Source organism: Polypterus senegalus, chromosome 3, assembly GCF_016835505.1.
Source record: "Polypterus senegalus isolate Bchr_013 chromosome 3, ASM1683550v1, whole genome shotgun sequence".
In the NCBI taxonomy this organism is placed as follows: domain Eukaryota; kingdom Metazoa; phylum Chordata; class Cladistia; order Polypteriformes; family Polypteridae; genus Polypterus; species Polypterus senegalus.
In genome coordinates, this window is record NC_053156.1 from 103,114,727 (window position 1) to 103,140,855 (window position 26,129).

Below are 26,129 nucleotides of genomic sequence, written 5' to 3' on the forward strand. Positions count from 1 at the left end.
CGCTAAACTGAGCACGCTTGCTGATCGATTGGAGCATCTTAGTGAGACATTCACGAATCGGATCGAAATAGCCGAACATCTAGCTGCCAGTGCCGAGGAAAGAGCAGTAAATGTCAGTTCGAATGTAAAAACTCGGAGAAAAACTTGGAGACAGACTGGCTGCTTTAGAAGATGGGAATAGAAGGTATAATGTCAGAATTGAAGGCTTGCCGGAGAATCGAGAAAGTTTAAACCCGTGAAATTCGCAACTGAACTTTTTCTAAAATAATCGGGGCGACTTTAAAGCAGAATCTGAGATAGCAGCGCTTACGCAGACGCTGATCAAACACCGCCAGACCCGACCAAGATCTTTTATAGTCCGCTTTGAACGATTATCATTTAAGTTAGAGGTGATGGAACTCCTCAGGAAAAAAAAGGAAGATATTATATATGAAGATTGCCACATTCGCGTCTTCCCTGACTTCTCTCCAGCAACAGCTATCAAACGCCGCCTTCTATAATATTAAACAGCTGCTACGGCAAGCCAATGTCAAATACGGCCTCCTGTATCCGCAAAACTGAAAGTGGAATGGCAGGGTCATTTCTATGTTTTCGCTAGCAAGGAGGAGGCAGAAAATGAGTTAAGAAAGCTGATCCCGGGACTATTCTGATACATAATTGTGAGTCATGGCGGTAAATGATAAAGCTAGGATTAATAATCTACTGTCTGATCTATTTGTTTTTAAAATACGGGTTTTTTATCAGCATATATTCTCATATTCTTATATTATTACTTATTACTTATCATTACTTAGTATTACTAGGGCGCTAAATGTTTATGTTTTATTGTGCTTAATTACGTTTTCCTCCTCTTTTTTCTTTTCTAATTATTTCATGTGTACCCTAAATGAGACTGTTCAATATCATACCCTTGGTTTGCTGTTATTGCTATTACTGCATTAAGACTTGTTATGCTTGTTTTGGACACATCTTTAACACCATCACCTGGGTTTATTATCTGGGGATATCATCTTAATGCACTAAAATTGATGAAGATTATATGTATGTATGTATGTATATATATATATATGTATGTATGTATATATATATATATATATATATATTAAGTGCAAAATTCTTTTCTTTCTTTTTCCTCTTTTAAAGACTATATTGGTAACAGATATCTCTATCTTTTAACCTTAAAGCGCCACTGCATGGGGGCTTGATGTGCTTTGGACGTGCTCTGTCTCTGGGTATGTCAGAGGACTGGGACTGCATGAAGTGGGTTTTAGCCTCACCTGGGGAGGCAAAAAGGGAGGGTGGGGGTTAAGGGGAAGAGAAAGAGAGCAGGCTTGATCTATATCTAATCTATCATCTCAATCTTTATAATTATAACTATCAACGTAATAATAAGCTGCATGGCAACAACTCTTGGGGAATAGGAAATTAAGACCTAAACTATTTCACTTCCAGTTAAGACTATAATATGACACCAAAACTCAGAATCAGTGTCTCCATGATGGGACAGTTAACTTCGTAAGCTGGAATGTTAAAGGCCTGAATCACGAATTAAAGAGAAAGAAAGTACTTTCTCACCTAACAGGTCTAAATGCTAAAATAGTATTTTTACAGGAAACCCACTTACTAAGTAAGGATCAGTTCCGCTGCAAAAGACTGGACTGGCCAAATGTTCCATTCTAGTTTTACAAAGAAAACTAGAGGGGTGGGAATTCTCATACATAGAACAGTACCATTTGTAGCATCAGATGTAGTATTGGATCCTGAAGGGAGATATGTGATGGTCATGGGAGACTTATCTAACTGTAAAATGATTTTGATAAATGTTTATGCACCTAATGTTGATGATAAGGAATTTATACAAAATTTATTTGCATCCATTCCCAATCTGAACACTCATAAACTTATAATGGCTGGGGACTTTAATTGTGTTCTAAATCCACTTTTAGATAAGACTTCCTCCACAGGGGAACGCAACTAACACCGCAAAGATAATTACAAAGTTTATAACTGATCACAACTTATCAGATCCCTGGAGGTTTTAAACCCAAATTCAAGAACATATTCTTTCTACTCACCAGTACATCATTGCTACTCAAGGATTGATTACTTCTTTATAGATAATAACTTCTTGCCTAAGATTAAATCTTGTAAATACGATGCTATTGTTATTTCAGACCATGCTCCGATGATCTTGGAGCTGAAATTACTAAGCCCCATACACTCACCCCGCAGATGGCGCCTCAATCCGCTTCTATTAGCTGACGAGAATTGTACTGAATTTATATCCAAACAAATTGAATTCTTTCTAGAGACAAATACATCCCCTGAGATCTCTGCAGGAACACTCTGGGAAACTCTTAAGGCCTTCTTAAGAGGACAGATTATCTCATATCTTTCCCACAGAAATAAATCCGCGAAGAAAGTAGCAGAGATAAAAAGCGAAATTACTAAAATAGATGAAGAACATGCCAGACTACCAAGCGAGACTCTACATAAGAGGAGGCAGGCTCTACATTCAGAATTAAACCTCTTGACAACTAAAGAAACCGAACAACTAATTTACAAATCCAGACATCATTATTATGAACATGGAGAGAAAGCTAATAAGCTTTTAGCGCAACAAATTCACAAGCAAGAAGTGGGCAACGCAATCTCGTAATTACTAACACGAATGGAGATAAAATCATCGAACACAAAAATATAATGTGCACTTTTAGAGACTACTATAAATCCCTATATACTACTGAGTTTAAAGAAGACAATATACAATCTAATGCATTTCTGGATAAATTACAGATACCACAAATTGACGCTATTAGTGTGGAGGAGCTCGATAAACCTCTGTCATTATCAGAATTACTGGATGCTATAAAGTCACTCCAAGGTGGAAAAGCAGCAGGCCCTGATGGCTACCCTGCAGAGTTTTACAAGAAATTCTCCGCTCAGCTAGCTCCCCTCCTATTAGCAACATTTACAGAAGCCAGAGATAACCAATCTCTTCCACAAACCTTTCGCCAAGCACTAATCACTGTCTTTCCAAAACAAAATAAGGACTTATTACAATGTGCATCATACAGACCAATTTCACTTCTGAATAACGACGTTAAAATACTCTCTAAAATCATAGCTAGAAGGATGGAGAAAGTGCTCCCTCAATAATATCACAAGACCAAACTGGATTTATTAGGGGCCGACACTTATCTTCAAATCTTCGACGCCTGTTTAATGTAATATACTCACCAACTAAATCAAACACCCCAGAAATATTATTATCATTGGATGCAGAAAAGCATTCGACATGATTGAATGGAAATACCTTTTACTATTTTGGAGAAGTTTGGGTTTGGCCCAACATTTGTGCATGGATTAAATTACTGTATACTAACCCAGAAGCTTCAGTTTGCATCAATAACATTTGCTCAGACTACTTTAAACTAGAACGTGGCACAAGACAAGGATGCCCTTTGTCACCACTGCTGTTTGCAATTGCCATTGAACCACTGGCAATACATTGTCGAAATACTGATCAGATAAAGGGGATTAGCAGAGAAGGACTGGAACAGAAAATCTCATTATATGCAGATGACATGGTACTGTATATATCGGATCCAGAAAATTCTGTGCCTGCAGTCTTAGCAGCACTCACAGAATTTCAAAAGCTCTCTGGTCTCAGAATTAATCTGAATAAAAGTGTACTCTTTCCGTGAATTCGCAAGCATATAATATTAGATTAGACACCCTTCCTTTTATCATTGCAGAACAGTTTAAATACCTCGGGTAAACATCACAAGTAAACATAAAGCTCTTTATCAACAAAATTTCGTGTCTGTATGGAAAAAATTAAACAAGACTTGCATAGATGGTCAACCCTTCATCTCACACTAGCTGGAAGAATTAACACTGTTAAGATGAATATTCTTCCTAAGCTCCTTTTTATTTCAAAACATACCAATATACATTAATAAATCGTTCTTTAAGCAATTAGATTCAACAATAACCTCATTTATTTGGAATTCTAAACATCCACGCATCAAAAGAGCGACCCTACAAAGACAAAAGGCAGAAGGCGGCATGGCTCTACCTAACTTCCAGTTTTATTACTGGGCGCAAATATACAGTCGATAAGAACCTGGACACAAATAGAAGAACATACACAGGCATGGACCGCAATAGAAGTAAAATCCTGCAGTACTTCTTTGTATTCCTTGCTTTGTGCTCCAATAAACACACGTTATCGGCAATACACTAATAACCCAATTGTGCTCCACTCACTTAGAATCTGGAACCAATGTAGAAAGCATTTTAAGACGGAGAAGCTTCTTTCTGTGGCACCCTGCAAAAGAACCACCTCTTTCAACCCTCACAAACATATGCAGTTTTAATATCTGGAAAAATTTGGAATTAACTTGCTTAGAGACCTTTATATAGACAACGCCTTTGCATCCTATGAACAATTACGTTCCAAATTTAACATTCCAGCTACAAATTTCTTTCACTATCTTCAAATCAGGAACTTTGTTAAACAGAACCTTCCAGATTTTCCTCATCTTGCACCCTCATCCACGCTGGAAAAATTATTGCTCAATTTCAAGGAGTTAGACTCCATCTCTACAATATATAAAATCCTTTTACAATCCCTTCCTTTCAAAGATCCAAGAGGACACTGGGAAAATGACCTCTCAATTAATATATCAGAAAAGGAGTGGAAAGTAGCAATGCAGAGAATTCACTCAAGCTCCATATGCAAAGCATACAATTATACAACTCAAAATTATATATCGAGCACATTTGTCTCGACTAAAACTCTCCAAAATGTTTCCAGGGCATGATCCAACCTGCGAACGTTGCAACCAAGCCCCAGCCTCACTAGGTCACATGTTCTGGGCCTGCTCCAAATTAACATTATTCTGGACAAAAATTTTTAATTACCTCTCAGACAGTCTTGGACTCACAATCCCTCCTAACCCATTAACAGCTGTGTTTGGGGTTCTTCCAGAGGGTCTTAAAGTGGAGAAAGACAAACAAACTGTGATTGCATTCACTACACTGTTGGCACGCAGACTTATTCTGATAAACTGGAAGAACCCAAACTCTCCTCTTTAAGTCAGTGGGAAACTGATGTGTTATATTATTTAAAATTGGAAAAAATCAAATACTCAGTTAGAGGATCTGTGCAGACTTTTTCAAAACATGGCAGGATCTAATCAGTAATATTTTGAAATGATTTTATAAAGCACAGAGAATTTGTTGATTTAGGTATTTTTAAAAGCCTTAAATTTTACACCGTTTGGCTTGCTCTCTCTCTCAAGGGTGGGGATCGATCTGTTCTTAGCATAATTCTTTTTTTTTTGTAAAACTTGATTGCTATGTATTGATTGTAATAAAATTAATAAATAAATAAAAATAAAAAAAAGGAATAATTTATACAGTGCAAGCTATTCAAGCATGGTTGATATCCCTGGTACTAGTGTAAAGCATTTTGAAAATGTTCAAAGGAAAAGGCATCATATAAAAAGATTAAAGTTGGAATTTAAACATAAGCTACATTTACAAACTGCCAAGTCCTACAGATGTCTGGTGTTGCTTGGAGATGCTTTCCTAATTTATCCTGTGAATAAGTTATTAAAATTTGCTATATTAGTCTAAATTGGAATAAACAGCAGTCTAAATTGCTTCATATTACTTTATAATTTACAGTGTTTGTTGCTATGTGTAAATTTTGTTCAATTTGCCATTATGTTATTTAAAATATTGCTGAAACATACCTTATAAGAATTCATTTTGTAATTGGCTGAATTGGTTATCATGCTTTATTAGACCTCTGATGTCTGGTAGGTTCATCAACTAGAATGCAGTTACAGTTTCAGGTACCTTGTCTTTGCATTTGAAAATATTTCATAAGTGTTCTCCTACATCTTTGTTACCTTTTGATGTCTTTTTGAGTTTGTTGGGGGAATGGAAAGTTGGGGCTTGCAGAGGCATGTTTTAACCAGCCTTCCACCTTTCCGAGCTGGCGGAGACAGCGCTTACCTTTCATGTCTCTGGGATTAACACTGCTTGGTTATTTAGTGCAGTTGATGGCCTTTTACAATGAAGATTTTGGGCACTTTGCAAAGAAAATTAAACCAAGCGTGGATAACACAATCCACCAAAATCATACATCTATAAAGTTTAAAGTGATCATTAAGTGATGTTACAGTTATAAAATAATAACACCGTTCTCGCTATATATAATAAAACTCTTTTTCAAAGGAGTGGGGCAGTGTAGTATGTAAACATATTTTGTGTTTGTTAGCGTAAGTTTATTGGTGTGTATTCCATGTGCCACTTTAACAGTTTTGTGGATTGCTTTCTGTGATGTCGCTCTCTTTAGACTATAAAGCTGCTGTAACAGCTGATGACTTTTACAAGAATGGCGGTAGACTTTAGTTAGGAGTGGATGATGAATAACTGTTTTAAAACAAGTAGGAGTTTCTCAGTAAAGTCTTGTGTATCTTTTAATCCTGTTATAACAGTAACATTTCTTGGAACAAACTACAGGATGTGCAATACATACTGAATCAAAAGTACAGTACATGATCTCTAAACTCTGGTCTTGGAATTCATCTTTCTTGTTATTATACTTAACCAGGTTTTGGAGTAAATCATTTATTAATCTTTAAGTCCCATCTCGGCCTAGTACGTACCCACAGACTGTTTTAGTTGGGATAAGCTCCAACTCCCCCACAGTGCTGACTTAGATAAGCGGAGGAATGGCGTGAAAATAATATTACATTTATAAAAAGTTTTAAATATCAACTATTAATGCCTTGGATTTTTTTTTTTACATTTTTTTGTGTTAAAGCACCACTATATAAAGGTTCATCCATCTATCTCTTTATTTATTTCACTTGAATGAAGTCAGAGCCACAGGGTACTGAAGCTGAATATAAGGCCAGACTCACACCCAAACAGGGGGCTAGTCCTTCACAAAGTATGCTCACAACATGGAGTTTATAGTTGGAATTGGTTTGCATTGACACATACTAGAAACACAAATGACAGAATGTAAAGAAACAGATTTCTTTACATAAATTAAAAAAATGCGGTTTGCCATCTTGCATCAGTACTGTCATCTGACATAGATGCAAGTCTTTTAAAGTAATACTGAGGCAGCTTGAAACACTAAGAAGTTTTTTATAAATATGATAGGCACTGACAGATGCAAAGAAACACTGAATTTGCTAAAATCACATTTTACATTAGATATGTACAAAAAAAAGCATTTTTAAACAGCCATCCCCTAACTCAACTTCAATATTATATAGTCTAACAAACACATTGACATATGATACTAGTAAACACACCTTGTTCATTCCTGTTGCTTTATAGTTCTTGTAAATTGTTTGTCAGCACACACCATGATATTCTCAATCCCACTTAATCCAATTCAGGGGTGCGGAGAACTGGAACCTTTTCCAGCAGCTTTGGATGCAAGGCAGAAAATAGTTCTAGACAGAACAACAGTCCTTCTCATTGCCCACTTACACACATACCAACATTCACACAGGGCCAGCATGGCTTTGAGGTAAGGGAGGAAAATCAGAGTACCTGGAGGCAAATCCACATAGACATAGAGACAACAACCAAGTATCAGATTTAGACCCAGGATAATTAATGTATGAGGTGACAGTTTCACTTAGTGCAGCAATGTGCCCTGTTGGCACAGCCATTCATCCATCCATTTATGCAACCATCTTATTCAAGGAAGGTTTTTGGAGCAGCTGGAGCCTATTCTATGTTGCATATGTTTGTTCTACAAAGTAGATAAAATTAGATAAAATGTACTTGTATTTTTTGTCATTTATATTTTGAAATGTAGAAAATATTATTTTAGTACTTAAAATCTAATGTAGATTTGTAATCTGTCACAGAAAAACGTTCTGGTTGTACTATTCTAAAATAGTACACTCACATTTTTGGTTTGGAACAATTGCACACATTTTCAGATATAATTTAATATAATATTCACATTTCATTTGAGGGTCATAATGGTGTGACACTATAGTACAGTATTGGTTGCAATTCAGAAACCAGATCCAGTGCCAGATTGTTGTATTCATGCACAGATATGGGGACAGTTTAGAGTCACCCACTAAGCGGATGTGATCGGAACTTTAGAGAAAAGCCAGAGTGCCCAGAAAAAAAGCCATACTGACTGACATATGGTATCAAACTCCACACAGATGATAACAAGGCTCAGCATTTGAGCCCACGATGCTGGATTTGTGAGGCAGAAGGGTACTACATGTTAGTGTCACCCATTTATAAATATAGTATGATAAAAAAAGTACAAATTAACAGTATAGACTGTATGTGTTTATATATATCATATATAGTACCATATACCCAACTGCCTTGATTTAACGATTCTTGCAGAGATCAATGATGCTGTCCTGATATTTATAGGTGGATCATTCTGCCCATTGCGGATCCTATAGCAAAAGCTCTATCTTGTACAGTAGTTTTTTACCTTTGGGAATTGTAACACAGTGAAAGTGTGTAAATGGGAGCATAGGATTTTTTTGGAAACACCACATTTAAGCCCTTTCATATTGTTTTATTTTTTCCTTTTTCAAAATCACACAGTTGTGAGACTTTTTTTATACTTTTCAGGGTATTGGTACAGAGAATTTTAGTGGATTTCTCTATTACAGTACCCTGAAAACATCTGAAAGCCTTACTCTGTCATACAAGGAGTGCAAATCGTGAAGGAATTTAAATTCTATACTTGACATCAGTGTTCATGTTAGGAGACTGAAGATGAAAATAACTTCAATAAAACTGAATTTTCCAAAAAGAAGTTGGACCTGTAAGGCTGCTTTTCTAATTACTGTGCCAATGTGCTACCTATTTACAAAAACAGTGTGTCAAAATTAAGTAGAATTGATATGTAAATGTACTCAAAGGCATGAAACTGCACTCCACTTCTCTGGTACTCTGAATCAAGCACACACATTGCTCAATAAAACAGAACAGTAAAGAGAATGAACAGGAGGAAAGCCCAATATTCTAACCCTTGGAACAGTAACATAATTAAGCCTGATTAAAAAGCTGCTAATATTGGAGTGCCTGGTTGATCCTAGGAGAGACAAGCCTGTTAATGATTCATCTTATTTTCTACTTTGGTCATTTTAAAGGAAGACTTCGGGCAAAATGCTGTAGGGCCACATTACTGAATTGTGAAATGGCAAGACCACAATTTACCTATTCTACCTAAGAATCTCCTGAATCAAATGCAGATGTCTGATTTTCAGAAAACGCCACTGTTTTAACTTCCTGTTTTCATTTTATAAAATAGGAAGTGTATTGTTTTCACAATTTTTAAATTTGTTTTCAGTTACCATTGGCTGCAAATATGAGGAGGATATATTTTCCCCCCATTTTGTGAAATTGTCTGGATTTACTCTCCATTTTAAAAGTGAAGCTCCATTCCAGCATGAAATTCTTGTCTTTTCTGCAATAATAATGCTAAGCTTTCTCCTCATCATGCAGCCTTTGATCACTGCAGTGCCTACAGCTTATGGCCATGCACAACTTACTGTTCACATGCTATGGAGAAACCGTCGGCAACAATAAAAAGTACATTTTTACATGGCCTCTTTATGATTGACATATTTTTAAATTGTTTCTATTAGTGTAGTGAAGGCTGATGTTGGCAGGATAGGAGAAAAAATGAAGCTGGTGTACCTGATAAAGTGTGTCTGTAATTTTATTGTGTCACATGATTAAAATTAATGGTGGGGTTTGCAAGGATTATTCTGTGTTAAACCTTTGTGATGACTCAATATGGCATGCAGTGGCATGATAGGGGATGACTGGTGGATGAGTTTAAAATCATGAGCAACATAGCTTGACACTTGAATGGAGTGATCAGGGTTTTCATCATTATAGCAAAATGCAGGGCTTTCCTGAGAAGCAGACGGAGAGGAAGAGGAGTTCTTAGGGCACTGTAAAATTGTGTTTTGGAGAGAACTTTTAGAGGGATGCTTTCTGGGATATATTCAAACAGGGTTCCTTCCCTGATCAGGGTTTAAATTTTTGTCTTTTTTGTTCATTTTTGAGTCTTTGATTTATGTTAATGTTACTTGCGCTTATTATATGCTGTATTGCTTATGTCTGTGTTATGTTCCTTTTGTTTTGTGGGTGGGTTTTTATTAAGATGGGGCCACCTGTGCATCACTGCAAGGGACTGCCCTCACCCCTGTAAAGCCCTTACAGTTCATTCAAATACACTTGGAAAGTGGTGAGTTATTATTGTAATTTAATATTCATTATTTTTGACCTCTTTGCTCTGTATTTCAGCTACTCTTTGAGTTTGTGATTGGGACTTTTTTATACATTTGGTATTGCCTTTTTTGAAGGCATTGCCTTCTGTGCCTTTGTGCTCTTTGGAATTTATTTTTGTTCTTCAGAGCTTTTGAATAGTAAATCCTTTATTTATACAGATTCTATGTTGCCCTCTGTGTTTCTAGCCAGGGTTTTTGATGGGATTTCCCCCTTTAATGGGTATTTTTGGAAGTGTTTGGGACTTACGTGCTTTGGAAGTATTTGGGTTTCATGCCTACTTGCTTGCAACTTTGCTCTGCAATGTCTTGGAGTAGTGTCATGAGCAAAAGTTTGTTATAATCACATTTCAGGATGAAAGTTCCATGCCAATTAACTATACCTATCCCTCTGTGTGCATGTTATATTTATGAATTAGAATTAAAGGCATTTTCAAGGCCAAACATCCAGGCAGAGTGATCCCATTTATGTATGGAATATCTAATAGAAGCTAAAGTTTTTTTATGTAACAGTATTTCTTTTTCCATCCCTAAATGAAAGTGAGCTATTGATGAAAAAAGAGCAGGGTTCACTTGTTCTATGTACAACTGCAGATATATTCCTTCAATTTTTTTGCTTTCATTGTGTAATTTTGCTGTAGTAAGTGTGGATCCATGCATGACTGGGCCCGGTGGTGGACTGGTACCATATCTAGGATTAGTTCCTTGCTTGAAATACAGTGTGTCAAGAGTTGGCGCTCTGCAAAACTGTTTAAACTGTTCTGAGAATATTATCATATAGTATACAATTTATTATGTCAGCATCATTTGTTTAGTCTTGATAATACTGTATTGAGTATACTGTGTGCTTTATGTTCACCACCATCCTCTACCCCAGGCTTTTCCAAGGCCATGCCTCCTTCCTTGAGTTCAAAGCTCTTGCCTTTATTATAGACAGTTGAGCTTCATTTATTAAATATAATTATATCAATAGATACTGTTGTCAAAACAGGACTAAGAATGTGTGAACATTTTTTTAAATTTATTAAAGGGGTTTAGCCTTTAATTATTGAGGGGCTTTTTTTTCCTTTCAGATTCTAAACCCAGCTGTTACAGAGGAAAGTGCCAGCAATGTCTCGCAGCTTGCTTCAAAGGTAAACTGTTAACCGGATTAACATTTTTACAATCTGAAATACTTTGGCCTGAAAATAGCACATTTTATTTTTGTTAACACTACATAAAGTCACAGCTTGATATTGCAGTAAATGGTACACCATGTATTAACACACGTGTATATGTAAAAGAATGAAAGTTAATAAGTGAAATTAATTCACATTTTTCACAAATATTTGCACACTCATAAACTAATTGCCCTGACTACAGCATGTCCGAACGTGTAATAATCCAAGATGTTATTTAAAGCTAGCATTTATAATCAGTATGTTTCTGTTTAGTCTGTCTAAATGTTCCACATTAAAGCCCCTTACTCTTTTTCTTCCAAAGTTTTGTTTGCTGTATATCTGAGAGCAACATTTTTGTGTCATTAAAAAAATAAATATGATGGCATATTCAGTGGCCCAGTCTTTAGTAGACATGGGATCAAATCCTAGTCTTTGTGGAATTATTATTTCTCACTGTTTCTTTATGTGTTTAAAGTGAATATGTTGACTGGCAGGTGCAAGTTATCTCTTTTTGAATGACATTAAGTGTATGTATTAGTGCTCTCTGCAGTGGACTAACATCCTGTCCAGGGCTGGCACCCCCTGGGATTGACAGGAGTTCTACATAACTCTATTGTGAAGCCATAGATCAGAAAATGGATGGAAAGAAAAAAATGTGTCATTTTAAGAACCATTTGAGGACTCTTGCGGTAGTGGAAAAATGTTCAAATATAAGTCATAATTTTTAGAACTTCTATGGTCAGCCAAAAGTTAAATACACAACCATTTTTTCACTCAGTTGTCCAAAGGTAATCAGTAGAGCTTTGAGGTAATCAGTGGAGGTAATCAGTGTTCATGGCAAAGGAATGTAAGCCACAAAGCCACTAATGCTAGTGTAATAATGGCAGAATTGTGGAATCAGTTGTTCTATAATGTCTGTTTTAGTAGAAAGGCAATTGTTACACAGAAAAATATCCATCCATTAATTTATAAACAAGTAAGCATATATAGCACTTGCAGAGTACAGAGAGTGTTTGTATGAATGATTCTATATTCCCTTGTTAGACCCAAGTTTGTTGCATCTTTTGCCCAGTTCTGTGAGTGGCGGCCATCCATTGCTTTTGCAATTCTGTTATTACAGTCCTTTAGTTCCCCTGAGTGCTATAAAAATAGTGTGGGAATATAATTGTGTCTTTTAATAAAAATAAAAAATACTATTTTTTAAGAATCTCATTATTTGTATATACAGTATATTCAGTGGCAGTAATGTTTAAATCAGCAAGATAAATGTAAATAACTGACAATAATGTTCAAAACAAAGACTATTTTAACTCTTTTTCAGCATAGATAAATATAGCCTAGTGATGCCATAGTGAATCTTTTCTTTGATTGAAATTTACTGGACTTTCCTGCTTTTCAAAATGCAGACAATGGCTGAAAAATTTCTTTTCATGTCTAACATTCATAGCTGTTTCCTCTCTGTGCTGAATTAGTGGCCAAGAAAAAGGAAAGAAACTGAAACCACTGGTCGGCTAACATAGCTAGTAAACGTCAGAACCACACTATCACGTCCCTCTGACTGATTAGTTAAACTTTGAGCATTGACAAGCATGTTGCATGCTTTTGCTTCAAAATGACCTGTAAATATTGCCTACATTCTGAAAAGGTCCGACTTTAATATAGATTTGTGACAAAGTTTCAAGCTGAAAGATTGCCACTGGTTAGAATAATTTAAAAACAGCTTGCTGTTGAAAATGAGGTCCCTCCCCCCCACATCTATTTATATTTTCATATTTAATAATTTCAGTTACCACTGCCAGCTTTGGATTGATGAGACCTACAGGTACCTAAGTGTAGATCACAGTAGATCATTCATTCTAAGAGAACAGTGTGACATGAGGACATGGTTAAGCTGAAGTACCGTAGATCCCGGAATACAGGCCGACCCGGTATATTAGCCGAACCCCTTCTCTACCTACTAAATTACATGTATTTGCCGATGACCGATATTTAAGCCGACCCCCTTCTCCTAGCCTAATTTTCTAAATTTCCTTAAAAGTGTCTCTTCGGGTATATTTATAATGTTTATCGGCAAGAATTTGAGACTGCCGGCATTTTTTATATATAATATAATGTGCATAATTTACCAAAACACCAATAATTTTTCTAATGTACTAACCAAAAAGTTATAAAAAGTGCCAAGCCTACTTCGATTAAGCTAGGAGCATGGCGGCACGCATGGTCGCAGCGGCTCACAACATAGCGAGACCAGCTGGCTCTCCGTGGATTGTTGTCGGGTCTAGGAGACAACACAGACGGAGGAGGGAAAGAAAGCAGAAGCGAGGCCGCAGATCCGGCGTTATGCTAAAGCTAAAAAACAACCATACAAGCCCTATACAGAACTTTTTTCTGCACTGAAGGAGCTGCTTTTAATCTCATTGTAGATGCGTATAGTGACAATAAAAGGCATTCTATTCTAGAAACAATTTCATACTGTACTCACCATTTAATTTGACATCTTTGGGCTGCAGTAAGGGAGGAGATATTTCCACACAATGTCCATCTTCGTTTCGATTGCGATCGCTTACTTTTACCTTCTCTTCCTTCCTTAGCAATTATGTGTCTTGCTTGCATGGTCTTAATGAATTATATATATAGGTAAATCACTGCAATGACGGAAATTACATCCACAAACACATGTATCTGGGCTCCGACTGACGATACTAACGCTCTCGGTTGTTTGTTTACAATCTCGCAAGCAGATACACGTGACCGCATCCGTTTCGTAACGCAAGATGTTGATCGTAAATCAAAACAAAAAATTTCATTTTAAACTTCCCGATAATTTATTATAAATTTTATTAATAAAATCAACAACTAAAACACTTTTTTGAATAAATTCTTTATTTAATTTAAAGTACCGGCATGTAAAGTTACTTCTTCATCTGAAAAATGGCTCTGTGGTTTCGTCATTATTCCGTATTCATCGGCAAAACCGGCATTGCGCTGGAAATCTTGAATCTGAAAAGATACTCGTTGTATAAACCGACCCCCTAACTCCAAGCCAAAAATCTAGGACGAAATTCTCAGCTTATATAACGGTATCTACGGTAATGGTCTTTCCTCATTCATTAGAGATCCATTTAGAATGTGGCTACCGCTTATAATGGCAGCATTATGTGCAAGGTAGGAATCAAGCTGGGAAAGAGAGCCTATCCATCACTGTGCACATTCACACATTCAGGAGTAGTTATCATCATAGGTTAATGCAACAAATATAATTTGCATATCCTTTTAATGTGTGAGGAAAACTGGAGTGCATGGAGAAAAACACAGCTAGGCCACGAAGTCTCTACACAGCAACTTGCTGTGGGATTTGAAACCACTCTATCAGTGGTGTAAAGCACTATGAGTAGGTATGCGTTAGTATGAAAACATATTCTGAGATGAGCAAGCACTAGGTTTGGTTCCTGCTTTGTTCACATTGCTGTTTGGGTAGACTGTCAACCCTTCAACCTTGAATCGAATTATATAAGGTTGGAGATGGTTGGTTGTTAGAATCTTGACATGTGTTTACTCCTTCGGTTCAGTAGGAAAACATACATCAAAGTATAGAATGACCTTTTTCATTCTGGTCAAGGTCTTGATTTCTTAATATTGAAATATATTTTATACATTCAATACATTTGAGAATTCTGTTGTCCTCAGAATATTTCACTCACAACACACCCTAGATATAGTTTACATCTATCTCTGTTAAAGAGTGTTACAGATTTATACAGTGTCTTCTTATTGTAGCTTTTTTTAGCCAGAATTAAAGACAAAAGAACTTGTATCCCTTATGGCCTGTTATTTGACCTTTGTGCTTATTTCTTCTGCCTTTTTAACTGCCCACCATTTATCCATTTATGACATTTTAGTTTAAATAGAAAAGGTTTATATGATCAAGACAACTTGATAACTACAGGCTGATTTGAGGTTCCTGCCTACTAACATGTACATGTAATTACTAGAAAGCTAATTGCTTCATAAAGCATCATGTGAACTGAAAAAGGAAATACTTCAGTTGATTTATTCATTCAGTTGAAAATCCACTTATTTAAATTCAGAATCTAGCAATGCAAGGTGGGAACTCAACCTGGACAGTGCAGCAATCTATTGCAAGGTACACTGATTACGCACACCATGCTAAATAAAATGGCTAATTATCCTAACCTCCATGTGTTTGGGAAATAGGGAGAAATTGGAATACCCAAAATGTTCCCATCCACACAGTGAAAATATTGCTTCCATTAGATTCATTCCAAAAGTCAAGAACATGCCTTCTCTCTTGATGTATGTTTTGGTTTTATCCTATCATCTAAATAAATTCTGTGTTCTAATATTTTGTATTGCCTTTATCTATCTATCTATCTATCTATCTATCTATCTATCTATCTATCTATCTATCTATCTATCTATCTATCTATCTATCTGTCTAAAAAATACAAACACTGAATATCCCAAAAACTCAAAAATGCCTTTACAGTTTTAATGGAAATGTGGTTGTAGTTGTTTATTGAAAAGGAACATATCCAGCACTGTTTTTTATTTCTCGGTTTTTCTCTGTAATTAAGCTTTAGTGAGTGGGGTATTTTTTAGGCAGCATGTCCTTTTTTATGGCTGCTGAGGCTGTAATTGTGCAGAGAAATTGGGCATGCAGTTCATGAATGCTACAAGCAGAACAGCGCCACTTGAGCAAGCTGTGGTTGTAACCGTGCAGAGAAATGGGGCAGCTGGCAGGTAGAAAAGGGTAGCCGCCATGCACAAGAAAAAGACACAAGGTGGTGAGCTGAATGGAAAATGAGATGTGAAATGGACAAAGAAACATTAGGCAAATCTCAAAGAAGACAGGTTTAGCAAGTGGCTGCTTGAGTACGGAAGTGGTCCCTATTCTGTTGGCCTTTTCTTACTCCTTGTGATGTGGTGAAAAACATAGAAATTCAAGCTGGATTGGATTGTTGAGAGTGCTTATATACATAAACTTCAAAGAATTGGAGGTTGGAGGGCCATTTGATGGTAAAATACATGCAATATCGCAGAGGTCAGACTGCACTGTGTCTCATGCCAAAAAACAGGGAACTACTGGTACGGCATACCAGCCCACTTCAAGCCTTATACACATGGCTTACCTTGGTCAATTTAAACGTTTATAGTGCTCCCTAAAGGGGTCCCCTACAGCCAGAACACAGAGGTGGTGGACATTGTACATACACATGGTGGCAGTTCCTGGTGGTGATTGGCAGGTAGCCCTGTCTCTTGGAGACTATCCACAAAACACCTGGAACATAAGCAAGGCATTAATAGATAGACAAAATGAAAATAAAAGAATACAAATAATAAACACAAGCAAAATTAATGTAATCAAAAGAATCAAAACAGAAGGACAAAAAACAAAGATCTGATCCTGGCTTAAACATAACATTCCGTTACTTACATAGTACTTCTGATACAACCTGTCCAAGGCCCATAGTCTTAAGAAATTTCACAGGTGAAGCTGGGTAATACAGCTAGTAACTGTATATCAGTACTTTTCTGTCCTTCTTTAAGTATCAATTGCTTACAAAAAGGAGTTTTACAATGAGGAAAATAGGGCCAATGGGCAGAATGCCATCAGCTTCTGAGGTGCACAAATGTGAATGTGTCAGCCAAAATTGACTAAAAAAAAGAAGTGAGTACAGCTTTACTTTGTTTGCTAGAAGGAGCTGTGTCAAAAAAACTTTATAGTAATGTCCTACTTTATTCTTTTGTAGGTGTTTTTCTTCAGTTAATACTTTATCTTTTATTTTTCCCTTGCATATGGTATAATGCTTATTTTGTCATGTGACAAGTGTTCAGATTTTCTAAACCTTAAAGCTCTGTTGATGACTTTGTACTTTGTTTTAAAAGAAAAACGCTCATCTCAGCGACACTTAATTTACTTTTCTAGTCTCCCCTCCCCAGCCCCCCAGCCATATGTAAAGCTGTGGGTTTGGCATAAGCCCGCTATCTCTTAACTGTTCTCTTCTCACATGTTCAAGCTTGTTGTGGGTGCATTCCTGTGTCCTTGGAGCGCTACTGTATAGAGTTTCTGCCTAACATTAACTTACATCTTTTATTAGATTATCTGTTCCAAATTCTCTGTGATTATCTTGAATCATAGCCTAGTGGGAATGGAAAGCAAGGGTTTTTAATATGTTCATGCAAACATTACAAAAATGCTAAAAATGCAGAGGCCTTTGCACTCACTGCTTTATCTGTCTGTTGCACCACTTCAAGCACACTGAGCATTGCTCATCCCCCCTCCCCCATCATCATCATCATCTGTTAAGCTTATTGTGGTAATAAACAGGTGTTGTAGGACCACCCATCAAAATTTATTACCTCTTAAGAACCTATCTGAAGCTGCTGTTAAAACAGCAGTGCAATTATTCAACTTGAGTTAGACTAATTTGTAGCCAGACCCGTCTTTTTTAAGGAGCAGTGGCCTAAATATTTTGCTTTTAAGTAAATGCTAAAGGAAAGCAGAGATAAATAATATTTGTGGAGTCACCAGAACTCAGTTATATTTCTGAATTATTGTTATATTTTTTTTTAAATACTTTTTGTGTGGGGTTGGCAGGGTGGCATCATGGTTAGAGCTCCTGACTCTTGCATTTAGATTCCTGTGTTCAAGCCCTCCCCATGTTTATATGGGTTTTCTAGGGGTATGCCAGTTTTCCTTCATCCCAACAATGGAATGGTTCCCACTTTGTGTGACCCTTATTTGGACTAGTTGAATGTGAGAATTTTATAATAATGTTATTATACTGTTAATTTTTCCGAGTAAGCAGAATTGTTGCAGATAAAGCTTCTGTCTCGAAACTCCAGGGACAAGCTTTCAAAATTTTGAATATGTACATGTTTGGAGATTGTAAAATGTCCTTCTTTTCTTTATATTTACAAAGACTGGCATGTTAGATTAATTGTTGGCTGTTTATTGACCTTGTGGCAGTGAGTATGGGTGTTCACAAGTCTGTAATGTATTCTGGAATGAATGTGTAGTGGCACCGCACAGCATAAATGCAATTTTATTTTAGGCTGCTCTAAACCATAAAAGTAGACACATTTGCCATGTTGGTTAGAGAAAGGTTATCGAAATTAAGACCAATGCAAGGGATGTTGGTGTCCAAGGGCATGACTGAGAGGGGGCAGTCAAGTTGGGCTCGATCAGAATGTGTTTTTGCCTGTTATAAAGGTTTATTTTTTTCAGGAATGGTGCTAACTTTAGTTTTATTTTCCTACCCTCCTTTATCAACTGGCCCAAAGTCAATTGTTATATTAACAGGATTTTTTATTAGCACCTTTGTTTATATTTAACAAAAGAGATTGATTTCCGTTAGAATGTTTTTTTTCAGGGTGGTGCAGTGCTGATTGCTGTTGCCTGATAGGAGCTGAGTCCTAGGCATGTTACCTGTCCTGGGCACTGCTTTAGTTTAGCACATTCTCCCATGTCAGATATTCTGGTTTTCTTCTCCAGACTCTGCCCATCTTGATCCTGAATTGGATAAGCAGTGACAGTGAGTAGAGAGTTGGTGGATTGATATATTTTTTTACCTTGATGTGTGTGCTTTTGTATGAAAATAATATGTGTTTGCACATTAATTTTATCTTACTTATATTAATAAAGATGAATTGGCATCTGTTTTTATGTATGCATTTTTGTATGTATGAGGGGACTGGGCGGTCTCTTGGTCTGGAATCCCTACAGATTTTATTTTTTTTCTCCAGCCTCTGGAGTTTTTTTTGTTTTTTCTGTCCACCCTGGCCATCGGACCTTACTTATTCTATGTTAATTAATGTTGACTTATTTTTATTTTTTATTGTGTCTTCTATTTTTCTATTCTTCATTATGTAAAGCACTTTGAGCTACATTTTTTTTGTATGAAAATGTGCTATATAAATAAATGTTGTTGTTGTTCCAGCATCATGCAAAAATAAATGCACATATTTTTTGTGAAGATTAGGGGAATAAGTCAAGGACAGTTCTACTTGGAATATAGGGCTTGCGGTGTCTCAATGTCATCCCAGGGGGATTAAAGAAAAAAGTTGAAGAACTGAATTTGGATCAGTTATTTGGAAGGCTCGTTGTGATGGACGGTCGGAACCCTTGCCTGGCCGGGACTCCCCTGCATCTGAAGGACCGGAGGAGAGACTGTGTTCTGGGCATTACCTTCCCTGGGACACTAGAGGGCAGCCACCCTGACTTGCTGTACGACCACAGGTTTGGAGCTTGGAGGCTCCAACCTGCTGGGGCCCGTGGCCACCTCCAGAGGGCGCTTGGACTTGGTTGGAACCCTGTGTTGCAACACTTCCATCACACCCAGAAGTGCACATAGAGCACTTCTGAGTGCCTTATAAAAGGGGTTCAGTGACCACTAATCTGGGGGCCAGAGTCGGGTGGAAGAGAATGAAACTTGCTGGAGGAGGAGTGGTTTTGAGAAAGGACTGTGAGTGGGAAAGAAGGAAGAACTGTGGTGTAAGGGTGGGAAGCAGGGGGAAGCTGTTCCAATGTGAAAAGTAAAGATGTGTTGCACCCGCACTTGTGTTTGTGCCTGTGAGTGTTGGGTAGGGTGGCTGGTATGCCCCCTGGTCATCCACAACGTGTTCTCACCATTACACCACTGAAACCTGACCATCACAATTTCTCTGTTCTATGGGAAGGCATAAACAACTTCCCCCTTCAAGTTGTCATATCCTCATAATTGAGTCAAATCTCATAGTGATTTGGATTCACCAATCATATTTAGTATAAACACATACTTAAAATTTTAAGTATATAGAGAAGTTTTTAAATAATACCACCTCAAAACTAACACATCTAGTAATAAATACAGTAAGTGTAAGCACTTGTGAGACTACACTTGCTGAATAATGCAATATACAAATAAACTTAAATGAATTGAAAAGACTGCAGTGGGCTGGCGCCCTGCCCGGGGTTTGTTTCTTGCCTTGCGCCCTGTGTTGGCTGGGATTGGCTCCAGCAGACCCCCAAGACCCTGTAGTTAGGATATAGCGGGTTGGATAATGGATGGATGGAAGTTGTGTTTCAGAAAAAATTAAACAACATGACTGCTTCTAACTATGAGAAGCATTTCATTTTATTTTTTTTTATACTGTATGTATTATGGGGAATATTTTCTCTACATATTTTATCAATTAACAAATGTGTATTTTAAGGGAATTTTATTTATTTTAGTATTCTTATGGTCACAGAACTATAAGCATACATAATATAAAAATGAACAGGTAACTCTCTTGGTCTATAGTTTAATTATAAAAATAACATAAGAGTCTCATAATGTTTTGTATTTATCTAAATATATTTATGGTACATTTCTACTAATACCTGGTTCCAGGTCTTACTTTATACATTGATTACTTCATACATAAAAGATAAACAGTATGTGAATTTACCCAAATGGAAGAGATGGTGGACACTGGTTGGTGCTGCTGTCTCTCAGTTTCATGAGACTTGGTTTTAGTCCCAGCCCAATCACTGTCAGTGCTGAGTCTTCACTTTCTCCACAGTTATATTCCTTTGGTTAGTCTGGTGTCCTTCCTCATCTATCTTCTTCAATCCTATGCTAGGATTCTTGTTAAAAATTTAAATTGACTCTGTATGTGTTTATGTGGTTATGTGTTAATTACAATGGTTTGGTGCTCTGCCTAAAGTCTGATGTGAATGGTGTCCATTGTCCAGTGCTACTGGGATATGTTCTGGCCACTTAAAACTTCAATTTATATTAAAAGGGTCTAAAAAAGATGGAAGAATGAAAGATATGGAGGAGGTTATTGTGGTGCTATATACTTTATAATACTTTTCAAAAGTTATGGCTCAGAAGAAGTGACCATGAACTAAATAAAATATATGAAGGTTGGTAAAATACATGAAAATTAATGAGAACATGAGAACATTGTGAACAAAAGTGGATATCGACTTTTGTTTGACAAACTGTTACAGTGCCAAAATCAAACAGTGAGACATGCTTAAAGAGAAATAATACTTCATCTATAGTCTTGTTGCAGATATAGCAAGGTTGAAGCCAGTTTGTGATGACCGTAACAAATGCGCCACCTCAGGTTGGCATGTGGTATCGAAATAGGTAGGAAACAAAATAGCATAACATTTTACGAGCAGTTCCAACTGTGGTTGTTTTGGAATGTGACTTAAGAAAATTGAACCTCTATGATGTAGAACATGGATTAATACTGAATTTACTTAAAATCAAAAAGTGTAACATTTTATGATGTGTCTAGCAATGCGAAGCAAACGATAAGTCATTATGTTTTCTTCTTTGATTTTCACAAAAGAAAATGCAACATTCTTATTATTTTTTCTAAATTCTAGTTCAGTCCTGCAGTCCAAAGACAAGCTGGTTGTCTCTCCACTCTAAACTGGCCTGCTGTATATGTGTGTTTGTGCTCAGTGACAGACTAGCACTACTCCTTGTCTTGTGAACTTTGCTGCTTAGGATAGGTACTGCTTTCTAGTCAAATAAATCTAGAAAATGAAGGTGTCCAGGATTGTCCCCTCATGAAAAAGAGGAAAGCTGAAATACTGGAATAAAATTGGACACCAGATTACTCCCCAACACTTTTTTTTCCCCTGGCTATACACATTTGTTCTTATGAATTTGGTAATGTCATTTTAAGCCTTTTAAACTACTTTTAGCCTAGTGACAGAAACTTGGATGCAACTGCTCATTTATTATAGGACACAAATACTATGAATAAAGCATAAAAAGACATACTTGTATTTTATGGGAAGTTTTAAAATAACGGATTTACAGTAAAAAATACCACAGCAGGCTGGCACTCACAAGTCTATCAAGTGATGACATAGCACAGTTTGTCTGGGTAAGTTGAATGTGGTTTATTGCATGCATTCATTTTGTTTTACTCACAGTTAAGGAATATGAGCACTGTGTCACTTGAGTGGCACAAACCATTAATCATAACAATATTTACAAGAGCGAGCAATATAGCCAATCCAAGATCCTTCTTTCCCATGAAGTTAATATGTTCTAAACAATATCAAATCAAGAAATGTAGGCTGTCATGAATTGTACAAAATAACACAAAATTTGAAATTCAGTATGTTGTTGATTTACTTAAGTGGTTGAAGTGACATGAAGTCATACAGCATCTAGAGGCTGTAATGATGATTTTTAGGAAAAGTGGGAGCTCTACAAGGACTTGTTTCACTCAGCAGACCATGCACAATCAGGATTCAGCCTGCAAAAAAACAAACAAAAAACAAAACAGCAATTTGTGTTGCATTATGTTGCAGAGAATATTTATGGTCTTGCTCTAGCAAGCCCTGACTCTAAGCCTCAAAAGTGACCTCCAGGGATCTTCTTCATTCCTCTGGCATTACAAAGCTGATATCAGTCCTCGGATTAAGTTGCGCCAGGGAGCAGATAAACACCACATAATAGACATCAGTAATAAAAACAGAAGGAGGACAAAACATGAGGTTAATAATAAGTAAAGGACATACAGGGTCAACAAACAAGATAATAGTAACCTTCAGAAACATCACAAAGACAGCATCCAGCAGTTTCAACAGACATTAAACTTGAATGATACAGATCTGGCCTACTTAAACATGCATTGCTGCAATGTCACATACAGAGTACAGCAAAGCACCTGCAAACCCATACTTGCAAACACAGTCCTACCAGTCATTTTGGTTATGTTACATAGAAGACAGCAGGTCAGGCAGGTGCTGGCAGCATATCATGAGCAAAAACAAAAGAAGATAGATAAATTAAACACCTGTTAAATGCTGCAAACCTACCTGAGCAGAAAGGTCAACTGTGGTGAAATGTAAAAAGCACACAAAAGTTGTGCCAGTAATTAAAATGGCAAAATGTTAAGAGGCATGAACCAAAACAATGACAAAATCCTCCGATCCATCTATCCATCCATCATTTAAATCTGCTTATGGTCATGGTAAAGAAGTGAATCAACCTAACAGAATCAGACAATTCTGACTGAAAACAGAAGAGCCCACGCTTCTCCCTTGTCTCTATTTTTGGGAGAAAAAGGCAAATATGATGGCACATCCGTGTTAACCAACATATACTACATAATTGCCTTTCTACCTTTAACATTATACATACAAGGTAGTTATCCATCCATCCATTATCCAACCCACTATATCCTAACTACAGTGTCATGGGGGTCTGCTGGAGCCAATCCCAGCCAACACAGGGCGCAAGGCAGGAAACAAACCCCGGGCAGGGTGCCAGCACACCGCACCAAGATAGTTATATAACTAGTTATTTGTTTTATATTTTAATATTTATTTTAGAATGCTCTTTTCATTATGGTTTTGTCACCTGTCAATCAAGACCAACAGATGTGGTCAAACAAGACGGTTAGTTGATCCCATATTCAGATCCAAGCAACAGCTGGAATTTCCAGCCAAGGATATTCAACATTAATGCTTGTCTCTGTGACTTCTTAGCAGACGCAATGCTTATTCGGTCTTAAACTAATGCTTTCATCACTATCCACGTCAAAATTTTAAAGGGCACTTATCCATCTGAGCATTTAGATATCATAATTTGTCTCAAAATAGCATCATGTGTTAAGTTATCTAAAAAAATACTTTTCATAACTCTTACTGTTGCCATTTAGAATGCAAGAAAAGTAGCACTAAAGGACTTTGGCAACCTACCACCTAGATTCAGGCAAAAGTAATCAATACCAAATCATTAACCATACAAATGGGTTCAGCCTGTTGGTCTTGATTGAGAGGTGACAAACAGTCATGAAAAGAGCCATTCTGATATAAATTGTGCTGACATTAAATGAGCCATTTGGAGATTTGCTGTTGGGAAATGTCTAAAGTTAAGTAAAAATAATTGGTAAAAAAAGGCCATTTTGAAATAAACTCAATATTTACATTTAATTAAACAATATTTTTAAAACAAAATAAAATGGTGAAATTGTGCTTCATAATAATTTTCTTACTTAATTTATGGTATTCCATATAATTGAACTGCCTTTTCTTTTCCAATTATTTTGTTATCTTTATTTTTTCACTGAGAAAGTCTATAACTTATTCTTTTTGCCACCATCCTCTCTTCTTCAAAAGCTTCTAGTTTGTCCAGGGTTTGCCCTGTGATAGAGCAGGCTTTCCTGATAAGTTTGTTCAGGCATTGTGCATCTTTTGAGCTCAAGTTACTTCTCTAGAAAACTGTGGTGTAGAACAACACACTGGCTACTGTGGACTGTTAATACATTTCCCCAGCAGCTTGCAGCATACATCAAAAGACCCGATTCTACTTAGACAGTATAGTCTGCTCTGGGCCTTCTTGTACAGCACCACTGTGTTGTCAGTCCAGTCCTTTGTAGTTTGTTGTTTATGTGAACCCCCAGGTACCCCGTCCTGGATGGTGATTGGTCTCAGATGCTTCTTGGTACCAGTATGTACTTTGTCCTGAATGATTATCAATAGATGGACTTGAGGGGGGTGGTGCTTTAATTACAATACACTTTTCTGTCCAATAGGTTTGCTGCTACCTAAAATGTTTTGAATTTCAAGAACATCTATATATATAATTCACTAAGGCAAGACACCCATGGAAAGGCAAGACACCCATGGAAAGCACGCCGGAAGGGGCGTAAATTCACTAAGCCCGACAAGTAAGACGGCCATGGCGCCGCAGGAAGGAGCCACGCCCACCAACTCTAAGACCATTGGATACGACGACAACTCGCAGAACCACGGCCACCAACTCGGACGCGATGACACAGGAAAAACGGCGTCATTTATGTTCGTCTGTCGTAGAGTCCACATGCACCTCTGAGCCACGTTGACTGTTCATAGAGGCATGTTTCTCGCGGAAGTGAATCGCCATATGCAGCGTGTAAAACAGTTTGCGAGGGGTATCCCATGGGATCGTTTAAAGCAATCCTTTAAAACTGAGGTTAGAACACAATGAAGGAAGCAGTCTTTAAAAACCAATAAGCCCTGTGCCTCTGTTTCATTACCGTCTCACCTGCTTCACCAATGCAGGCCCTGCAACAGTCGAGCAGCTCTCTCAGCAGCAGACCTTCTCAGTGCCTGACCTGTTCACGCAGAGGCAGCGCGAGAGAAAGCCGCGCACACACATAGGCAGCGCCAGAGACAGACAGAGGCACACACACAGGCAGCTGGTGGGCGGGTCTTTGTGAGTTTCTTTTGCGGGCGGGCACATGACCAGGCGGTGTGTATGCTTCGAGAACGAGGGTGGACGTGGCAGGACTATCTAAGAACAGGCATGTTTGCCACGGATGTAAATCGATGTATGCTGTGTGTTAAACAGTTTGTTTGTTGCGGATGTGAATTGCTGTATGCAGCGTGTAAAACAGTTTCCAAGGGGTTTTCCATGGTCTTACAGTTGGTGGGCGGGTCTCTGGGCACATGACCAGGCAGTGTGTATGCTTCGAGTGCGAGGGTGGACGTGACAGCACCATCTAAGAAGAATCATATTTGTCGCGGATGTGAATCGCTGTATGTAGCGTGTAAAACAGTTTGTCGGGAATGTGAATCGCTGTATGCAGCATGTAAAACGCTGTATTGTATGTTGCCCTCTCCAGAGTTACATCTTTT

General features: G+C 37.4%; 1 protein-coding gene across 2 annotated transcripts in view; it reads left to right on the plus strand.

The window, feature by feature from the left end:
• si:ch211-225h24.2 overlaps nucleotides 1-26,129 on the plus strand; it is a 186,658-nt gene that overhangs the window by 8,196 nt on the left and 152,333 nt on the right. For both annotated transcript variants that reach the window (XM_039747704.1, XM_039747705.1), the window contains exon 2: nucleotides 11,399-11,458. In XM_039747704.1, coding sequence (XP_039603638.1) covers nucleotides 11,399-11,458 — 60 coding nt within the window. The remainder of the gene's footprint in view (nucleotides 1-11,398; nucleotides 11,459-26,129) is intronic.